Below are 9,210 nucleotides of genomic sequence, written 5' to 3' on the forward strand. Positions count from 1 at the left end.
TCCTCTCCCTTCCCTGGGTGGCACTGCCAGCCCCTGGGTGCCACCTCCCATGGGGACAGAAGGCAGCAGTGCCCTAAAGGAGCGTTTGGAGGTACTCAGCACCCCCCCCTCCTCCCCAAACCAGCTTCCCCCACATTCCCCTCCACAGACACGGACACCAGGCAGCTCTGAGCACTCGTGTGTGTTTCTGAAACCAATTACAGGGCAATCAGTGCTTTCTACAAAAGAAATTATAACAAATCTGTGGCCCCCACCCCATTTCCCCCCCTATAATGGCCGCGGGGGGGGAGGGGGGGGCTCAGCCCACACCAGGACCCCCCCATTGGAGGGCGGTGGGCACCGTATTTACAGGACTGTGGTGACGTGCGGTGACAGCATGGGGACAATGGGGACAGGGCAGTGGGTGGTGCAAGCGTGGTGGAGCAGCCCCCAGAGCCCGGGCAGCCCCCCCGGGACCCTCCCCATGCTGAGGGCGGGGCCGGGGTGGCCGCGGTCACCGGAGGGGCGGTGGGGGGAATCGGTGCAGAGCGGTGAGAGCCACTCCTCCCGGGGGGTCCCATGCAGGGGTGGGGAGGGGGCAGGCCAGGTCCCGGGGTGGGGGGGGGGTGAGCAGGCACCTTCCCTTCCTTCCTCGGCTCTGGGCGGGCTGGGGGATGCTGCTACAACCGCCCCCTCCCCTTTTTATCGGGGGAAGGGGCACCCACTGTCCGTGGCAGCTGCCCTGCGGAGAATGAGCCGACCTGTGATGGGTAGGGGGGTACACTGAGGCACGGCCAAGGCGTGTGTCTGTCCCCAGGCTCCCCAAAACTTCCTCGGGGACTCCCAGGGCCATCCTGACCCCCCCCCCCCAACCTCGCTGTGCTTATGGCTGAAATCACGCCCGGGGGTGGGGCCGGGCCAGAGGAAGCTGCCGGTGCTGAGTTCGATTGTCTGAGCACCCCCAGCGCGGGGCTGGGGCGAGGCGGGGAGCACACCCGGGGTTTGGGGGGGCGGGGGGGGGGGTGTGGCCGGTTCCCAGCCGTGCCCCCCACCCTTATCCCAGCCCTAATAGCTGTCCTTGGCCCAGGGCCGGCTGCGCTGCCAGTTCCTGTCGTGGTTGCGCTCGCCCGCGCGCTCCGGCGTGCCAGGGCCGCTGCCGTGGTGGTGGTGGTGGTGGTGCCGGTGGGGCTGGTACAGCTCCGGGTAGGGGTCCCCGTACTCCTCTTCCTCCTCCAGGTGCCGGGAGCTGCGCTGGGACGTGGCTCCCCCCCAAGGCTGGGGCGAGGTGTCCCCGGCCTCGTCCGACGGCATCAGGCTGTCGTGCTCCAGCGGGGAGTGCTCGCCCCGCTCGCCCAGCAGCTGCTGGCTCTGCGGGCAGGGGGTGAGAGGTGGGGGCTGTGTGTGCCCTCCTGCCCTGGCACCCTGGGCTGGGTCCCCATGGGAAGCACGGAATGGATTCTGTGCCCCCCCAGGCCCTGGCACCCTGTGCTGGGTGTCCATGGGAAGCAGGGAATGGGCTCTGTGTCCCCTCTGCCCTGGCACCCTGGGCTGGGTTCCCCTCCTCCCCCGGATCCTGGCACCGTGGGCAGGATCCCCATGGGAAGCAGGGAATGGATTCTGTGCCCCCTCTGCCTTGGCACTCTGGGCTGGGTCCCCATGGGAAGCAGGGAATGGGCTCTGTGCCCCCCACAGGCCTTGGCACCCTGTGCTGGGTGTCTATGGGAAGCACAGAATGGGCTCTGTGCCACCCCCAGGCCTTGGCACCCTGTGCTGGGTGTCCATGGGAAGCACAGAATGGATTCTGTGCCCCCTCTGCCCTGGCACTCTGGGCTGGGTCCCCATGGGAAGCACAGAATGGGTTCTGTGCCCCCTCTGCCCTGGCACCCTGGGCTGGGTGTCCATAGGAAGCAGGGAATGGGCTCGGTGCCCCCCCCAGGCCTTGGCACCCTGTGCTGGGTGTCCATGGGAAGCAGGGAGGGGGCTCTGTACCCACCCCAGCCCTGGCACCCTGGGCTGGGGGTCCATGGGAAGCAGGGAAGGGGCTGTGTGTGCCCCCCAGTTCCAGTGGGGAGAATGTGGGGGGCCATGGTGACAATGTGGGGGACCATGGTGACAATGTGGGGGGCTGTGAGGCCTCAGCACCCCAATACTGAGTCCCCATGGGGACAGTGTGTGGGGGGCTGTGTGTGCCCCCCATGCCCTCCCCTGGGTGCCAGTGGCCAGTGGGGTGCACGTAGGGCGCCATGGGGACAGTGTGGGGGGCTGTGGGGACACTGTGGGGGGCTGTGTGTCCCCCCAGTTCCAGTGGGGAGAATGTGGGGGGCCATGGTGACAGTGTGGGGGGCTGTGTGTCCCCAGCACCCCAATACTGAGTCCCCATGGGGACAGTGTGGGAGCTCTGTGTCCCCAGCACCCCAATACTGAGTCCCCGTGGTGACAATATGGGGGGCTGTGTGTCAGCTGCCAGGGTGGTGCCATGGGGTTACCTGCAGGCCTGGCAGGCCGGTGGGCGAGGGCACGGCGTGGGAGGCGTGTGGTGGGTGGTGCGTGGCACGCCAATAAACCTCCAGGTACTCAGCCAGGTGCTCACAGGCGTCCTCCAGCTGGTTCTCATCCAGGATCACATCAAAGAGCTCCTGGGGGGGCAGTGAGAGGGCTCAGGGAGGGTTTGGGGGTCCCCCCTTGGCATCCCCAGGGTTGGGGGACAGTGGCTCATACCGGGGGACACTGCACCAGCTTGTCAGCTGCCATCATCTGCACGTTCAGGTGCTTCACCTGCGACTTCCCCCTGGACTTGATGAGCCTCTGCAGGACCTGGGGAGGGCACAGCGGGGTGACAGCACCGTGGGGGGGCAGCCAGGGCACCCCCCCAGAGCCGTGGTGCCCCCTCACCTTGGGGGAGGACACCTTGACGTAGACGATGATGGGTGCCAGGGAGGTCTTGGCCAGCTGGGCTGGGTGGTTGATGGTGTCGGCGTCCAGCACCACCAGCTGCAGGGACTTGGCCAGCTCGAAGATTCGCTCGATCTCGCTCTGCACCTCGGCTGGGGGGACACGGAGGGGGGTGTGAGGCTGGGCTGGCCCTGGGAGGGGGTGCCAGCACCCCAAAAGGGGGAGCCTGAACCCCTCACCGATGCTGGAGCGGGTGGTGGAGCGCTCCAGGATCGCCTGCTTGCCCAGGTTGTTGAGGATGGAGCGCTTGGCCAGGGACAGGTCGGCTGTGATGTGGGTGATGGAGATCCTGAGGGGACACAGGGGCACCGTGGGCACCTGGGGGATGCCCAGGCCGTGCCAGGAGGGCGTTCAGGGTTGGGGTGACGCTCTCACCTGCCATCGAATCTGTGCTTGAGGAAGTCGAAGAGCGCTTTCTGCATCATGTCGGTGACCTGCCGAGGGGCCGCCGGCGCCGTGAGCCGCGGCAGATGGCACCGGCGGGGAGGTGGCAGCCGCTCAGCACCGTGCCACCCCCCTGGGCCGTGCCATCTGCCCTCTGCCGGCACACCGTGGCCAGGGAGGGGACAAGGGACAACAGGCCACCACCCCGCATGCCCCCATCCGTACCTCGTATCCCTTCAGCGAGGGCCCCACCAGCACCACGGGCCGCATGGAGGGCACCACGTCGTAGGGTGGGATGTGCTGCGTCTGCAGGGGGACACGGGGGGTGGCAGTGCCCTGTGTCCCCACCCCCAGCCCAGGAGGGGGCATCGAGCCCATTCCAGAGCATCCCAGAGCCCCCCCAGCCCCATAAGCAGGGAAAAGAGGGGGGGGGGGTCTCTGCTCACAGCCACAGCCCCCCGCACCTGGGACTCACCTGCTTCTGCTTCTGCTTGGCTTGGGGAGAGAAGAGACAGAGGTTGGTGACAGTAAAGTGGGGACCCCCTCGGGACCCCCACGATTCCCCTGGGCCGGGATCTGCCCTTACCTAAAAAGGGGGGACCCCCTCAGGACCCCCACGATTCCCCTGGGCCGAGCTGTGCCCTTACCTAAGGAGGGGGGAGGCGATCGCCGGCTCCCGCTGTCGCCGAGGCCCGAGGCATTGCCAGCTCTCCTGGGGAACGAGGGGGTGTGAGCGGGTGTTGGGGGGTCCCGGAGTGGGGCCGGGGGTCCCATCCCTACCTGGCTTTCTGCTCCTGCTTCAGCCTCATGGCTTCCAGGCGCTGGGGGCTGGGGATGAAGGCGATGTCCCCCCCCTCCTTCACTAGGCGCCCGATCCACCAATCATTGCTGTATTTCTGGGCGAGGGCAGGGCAGAGGTGAGGGCAGGGGAGGTGCCTGGCCCCGAGCAGACCCCCTCAGCACCCCAGCTGACCTCCTTGATGTGCAGGAAATCTTTGGCTTCGAAGTTGATGGCGGCTCCCTGCACCGGGCACTCCTCATCCAGCGCCCCGCAGTAGCTGACATTGGTGCGCACAGCGAAGGCGACCGGCTTGTGCTGGGGGGGGTTTGGGGGTGATCAGCACCCCTGGGCCCCGGCAGCAGCCCCGAGCCGTGCCCTGGCTGTCTCCCCATCCGTACCTTGGCCCTCTCGAGCTGCTGCTGAGCCTGGCTCTCCACCTCGCGCCGGGCGCCCTCACGGTCCTCTTCCAGGGACACGTCGGAGTCCAGGGAAGGGCGGCTGGTGTAGGAGTCCGCCGAGCCCTGGGGGAGCGGGGTCAGTGCCGGGGGGGCTGCGAGGGGACCCCCACAACGAGGGGAGGGCACCCTGCTGCCCCCCCTCCAGCGCTGGCATCACCTCTGTGTCAGGTGGCATCACCCAGCACAGCTGCCCTGGGGTGAAGCCCCCATGCGCTGGGGGGGTGGCAGGGTCGCAGGGGTGGGGAGATGCCCCTTGTCACGCTGAGATGTGAATCTTGCCCCTGAGATGTGAATCTTACCCCTGTCCCCCCCCCAAACCACCACCCTGGGGTGCTCAGCCCAGCACCCCCGGCTCCCCCTCCCCGCCGCTCCGCTATTTACCCACCGCCCGCTGCGCCGGGAACAGGCGCAGAAGCTGCGGTGAAATATTTATAGGTCCCTGAATGTGGCTGAGCCCCCCCCGAGGCCCCCCAGGCTGAGCTCAGCCCCACCCCCTCCCCGTTAACCTGCACATCCCACCCCGCTCACACCGGGGGGAGCCCGGACCCCCCCCCCCCCCCTGCAGCCCCCCCCGGGCAAAATGGATCCCAGCAGAGCCCCCCCCAACATGGCCTCCCCAGCGCGGCCCCCCCAGCATCGTCACCGCGCCCCGAGCATCCCCCACCCACCCCCGGCATGCCCAGGGTGGCTCCGCAGCGTTCCGGGGCTGCCCCCCCCAGCGCGACCCCCCCGTTATCCCCAGGGAATCCCCCGGTGCAGCATCCCCAGCCCCCCCCTCACGCACGACCCCCCGGTACAGCATCCCCGACCCCCCCCCAACGCGGCCCCCCCGGCCGTGGGGATCGGGGTTCTCTCCCCGCCCGGTTCCGGTGGTACCGGGTTGGGGGGGGGGGACGGGAGCGGTGGCGGCGGCGAGGAACAAAGGGCCGGGGGGCGGCACAGCCCCCGCCGCACCGGGCATGAGCCCCGCACCGGGCACGGCCCCCCCCCCCCCCCCCTCGTCCGCCATCACCACCCCGGGGGGCGCAGAGCTCTCCCCCCCGAACCCACCGCGACCCCCCGCGCACGCGACCCCCGGTACCGGAGCCGGTACCGGAGCCGGTACCTCGTTGAGCAGGAAGGTAGCGCTGGAGTCAGAAAACGACATAGACGGGGCGAGCCGAGCCGAGCCCCCCCCCCCCCGCCCGCCCCGCTCCACCGGCACCGGCTCCGGTTCCGGCTGCGGCTCGGGCTCCGGCTGGCCCTGCCCGCTCCGCCGCCGCCGCCGCCCCTCCCCGCCCCTCCCCGCCCCCGCCTCCCACCGCCCCCCCGGGGCTCACGGAGCCGCCCCCGCCGCTCATCCCGGTGGGGGCACTGGGTGGGTGGGTGCTGTTGGGGGTCGCCGTTCCCCCTTCCCGGTGTTGGCGGGGGGCTCCAGCCCCTCTCCGGTGGGGACAGCGAGGGGGGCTGCGCTGGCAACAGGGAGACCGGAACGGTCCCGGTGAGGTGCACCCGGACCGGTCACCGGAGCAGCTCCCGGTGCCCCGGGAGGAGGGGGGGGGATAGTTTGCTAAGAGAGCTCCGGGTGACAGCAGAGTCCCGGGGCAGCGGCGGAGGGGCTGTGCAGCCTGCTCGGGGTTCCGGGGCGGCGGCGGGGGGGTCCCGGTGGGTACCTCCATGCTCCGGTGCAGCGGCTCCGGTCCTGCCCCGAGCCGGCAGCAGCCCCGTCTGCAGGGCGAGCCCTGCGGCGGGGCCGGAGCCGCTCCCGCCCCCCCCCCCCGCCGCGCCCCCCCCCCCTCCCGCCCCCGTGAGGGGGGCAGCGACGGGTCCCGGGGGACCGGGCCGGCCCGCCCCGTTACCGAGCGGCGGGACCAGCCCGGGACAGCTCACGGCCGGCCCGGGGATATCGGGGATACAGCGCTCGGCGGGGCGGGGGCTTCGGCCAGCGGCGGCACCGCCCGCGGACACCGGCACCGGGCACCGGAATGGAGAACGGGCCCCGGTACCGGGCACACGGCGGGGCCCAGCCGGGCCCTCTCCGAGGTGCTGAAGGGGCCGCGCCGGGCGCTGGGCCGGGTCGCGGGGTCCCCGGGGGTACCGGGGAGTACCGGAACGGCGGGCGCTGCCCCACCAGGGACTCGGGATGCTCCGGCCGCTCTGCGCCCCCGGGGCCGCCCCGACCGGAACCCCCCGCCCTCCGCGGAGCCTCCCCGGTACCCGCTCACCGCCGGCGGCCGGGGAGGGGGCGCAGCTCGGGGCCGGAGGAACCCAAGCACCGGCGGAGGGGCGGCGGGGAGCTCCGTGCCTCTCCCGGGCAGCGCGGGGAGCCGGCCCGGTGCCGCCGGTTGAGGGAGCGGCAGGGGAGCCCCGCGGCCGCTTCTACAGCCCCGCCCGGCCCGGTCCCCTTCCGCTGCCTCAGTTTCCCGGGGCCGCCCCCCGCGCCGCAGTGCCGGTGCCCGCCGCCGGCCCGGCCCTGACGCAGCACTCGCTATTTTTAGCCGCGGGGAGCGGCTGTTGCGATGCTACCGGCGCCCGGTGCCGGCGCCCAGCTCCGGTCCCGGGGGAGCGGCGGGGCGGAGGCGGCCCCCGAGCTCCCTCCGGTGCGGAGGTTGGGGTGGGAGACGCTCGGCCGCTCCCCGCTCCCCACCCCGGCTCCGCGCGTTAATGCGGAGCCGCGGCAGCGGCGGACCCGGGGCTGCCGAGGCTGCCCCGCCCCGGTGCCGGTCTCGGTGCCGGTGTAGGTACCGGTGGCGGCCCGCTCACCTGCCTGCGGAGGATGCTGGAGGTGGTGTCGGACGAGGTGCTGCCGTCCGAGCGCTTGAAGCGGCTCTTGCGCTTCGGGAGCCTCCGGGGGCTCTGCGGCGAGAGCGGGCGGTGAGCACCGGGCGGCTCCGGGCGGCTCGGCCCCGCCGCGGAGCCGCCACCGGCGGCCGCCGGCTCTGCGGGCAGAACCGAACCGGGCCGCACGGGGCCCGCCGCGGCCGGGAAGGCTCCGGTGTGCTCACCTGGAAGGAGCCGGAAGCGTCAGCCTGCGCCGGGGCGGACATCCCCGGCGGCGCCCACCGGAGGAGCCGCGGGGATCCCGGCGGGGCAGCCCCACACCGGACCGCGGCGCTCGGCGGGGAAGGGCCGCGCCGCCGCCGCCACCGCCGCGCTCCGCATCACACGGGGCCGCCGGGGCGTCCCGGCCGTCCCCGCCCCCGCCCGCCCGCCCCCGCGCCCATCCCCGCGGCGGCCGCTCCGCGCCCCCGCAGCCGGGCAGCCACCGGGAGGCACCGGCAGAGCGGAGCCTGCCCACAACCCGCAGTGCTGCGGGCACCGGCGGCGCCGTACCGGGCAACGGGAGCCCCCCGGGGGCCGCCGCAGCCCTGCCCACGCGCGTGCGGGGATGCGGGAGCCCCTCCGCCCGCATCCCGCCGGGACGGCTCCCGCCGTCACCGCGCCCCTTCCACGGTTCTGTCCGCCGCCCCCACACCGGAGTATCCCCCCCGTTATGGGGTTACGCCCCCGGGGACTCCCGCGTGGGGCGGGCGGGGCCGTGGGGGGCTCGCACCGGTGCCGGTGCTGCGGCATCGCCGGCCCGGAGGGGCAGAACGGGAGCGCGGCTGCACCGGGAGCCCCACGGAGCCCCGCACCCCCCTTCCCCCGCGCGTCGGGACTTCCGCGTGGGGCCGCAGGGACACGGCCCCGCCGGCGGCTCCTAATTAATGATTAATCAGCGCTCCCCGGGGCCCCGCGCCGCCGCCGCCGCTGCGGGGGAGGGAAGGGAAGGGAAGGGAAGGGAAGGGAAGGGAAGGGAAGGGAAGGGAAGGGAAGGGAAGGGAAGGGAAGGGAAGGGAAGGGAAGGATACGGGAGGTGCTGCCGTGGGGGGAGGGCAGGGTCGGTGCCACGGACACGAGTGGGGTTACCGGGGATGGGGGCCCCCGTGCCAGGGTGGGCGTGAGGATGTGAGGAAATGGGGGGCTCTGCAAGGGGGGTGTGTGTGTGTGCAAATAAGGGGGCTGTGAGTGTGTAAGGGGTGTGCCAGGGTGTGTGTGCAAACAAGGGGGCTGTGAGTGTGTAAAGAGTGGGTCAGGGTGTGTGTGCAAATAAGGGGGCTGTGAGTGTGTAAAGAGTGGGTCAGGGTGTGTGTGCAAACAAGGGGGCTGTGAGTGTGTAAAGAGTGGGTCAGGGTGTGTGTGCAAACAACGGGGCTGTGAGTGTGTAAGGGTTGGCTCAGGGTGTGTGTGCAAACAAGGGGGCTGTGAGTGTGTAAAGAGTGGGTCAGGGTGAGGGCGCGTGTAAGAGGGGCTGTGAGTGTGTAACGGGGCTATAACGGGGGGTGTGCAAGGGCTGTGTGTGTGAAGGTGGGGCGGTGTGTATGTGTAAAGGTGAGTGTGCAAGGGGTGGGTGTACGTGAGTGTGCAAGGCAGAGTGTGTGAAGTGTGTGGGGTGTGGGTGAGGAAGGTGCGTGGCCGTGTGTCTGTGTGTGTGTAAGGGCTGCGTGTGCAAACTGCGTGTGCAAGGGCTGTGTGTGTGCACCCACACCTGCTGTGCCTAAGGGGTTGCACAGGTGTGTGAACACGGGGATCCGTGTGTTTGCACACACATATCTCTACGTCTATATGAGAGTGCATAACGGCGCTGCCTGAGTGTGCAAGGGCGTGTAAATGTGCACGGGTGTGTAAACGCGCAAG

The 9,210-nt window shown here is 71.0% G+C and overlaps 1 protein-coding gene across 3 annotated transcripts; it reads right to left on the reverse strand.

Moving 5' to 3' along the window:
* Nucleotides 1-166: 166 nt before the first annotated feature.
* CACNB3 (calcium voltage-gated channel auxiliary subunit beta 3) lies at nucleotides 167-7,655 on the reverse strand. Of its 3 annotated transcripts, XM_058042123.1 has the most exons (14): nucleotides 7,539-7,655; nucleotides 7,297-7,389; nucleotides 4,495-4,617; nucleotides 4,289-4,411; nucleotides 4,096-4,211; nucleotides 3,963-4,027; nucleotides 3,791-3,810; nucleotides 3,541-3,621; nucleotides 3,307-3,365; nucleotides 3,111-3,220; nucleotides 2,872-3,023; nucleotides 2,698-2,793; nucleotides 2,466-2,615; nucleotides 167-1,347 (listed from the first exon to the last, which is right to left on the reverse strand). In XM_058042123.1, exons 1-14 carry the CDS (start codon nucleotides 7,578-7,580, stop codon nucleotides 1,045-1,047), a joined length of 1,533 nt encoding a protein of 510 aa, XP_057898106.1. In that variant the 5' UTR covers nucleotides 7,581-7,655; the 3' UTR covers nucleotides 167-1,044. The 3 variants fall into 3 exon arrangements, with proteins under 3 accessions (XP_057898106.1, XP_057898108.1, XP_057898107.1); XM_058042125.1 differs by lacking the exons at nucleotides 7,297-7,389; nucleotides 7,539-7,655 and adding an exon at nucleotides 6,207-6,227; XM_058042124.1 differs by lacking the exons at nucleotides 7,297-7,389; nucleotides 7,539-7,655 and adding an exon at nucleotides 5,660-5,725.
* Between the last annotated feature and the right edge of the window lie 1,555 nt (nucleotides 7,656-9,210).

This window comes from Melospiza georgiana, chromosome 29 (genome assembly GCF_028018845.1).
Source record: "Melospiza georgiana isolate bMelGeo1 chromosome 29, bMelGeo1.pri, whole genome shotgun sequence".
NCBI lineage: Eukaryota > Metazoa > Chordata > Aves > Passeriformes > Passerellidae > Melospiza > Melospiza georgiana.

Coding starts and splice junctions, on each gene's coding strand:
- CACNB3 (XM_058042123.1), bottom strand. CDS start 7,580: ATGTCCGCCCCGGCGCAGGCTGACGCTTCCGGCTCCTTCCAG. Junction 4,618..7,296: donor CCAGCATCCTCCGCAGGCAG/GTGAGCGGGCCG, acceptor CCGCTCCCCCAG/GGCTCGGCGGACTCCTACAC. Junction 3,024..3,110: donor CACCACCCGCTCCAGCATCG/GTGAGGGGTTCA, acceptor GTGTCCCCCCAG/CCGAGGTGCAGAGCGAGATC.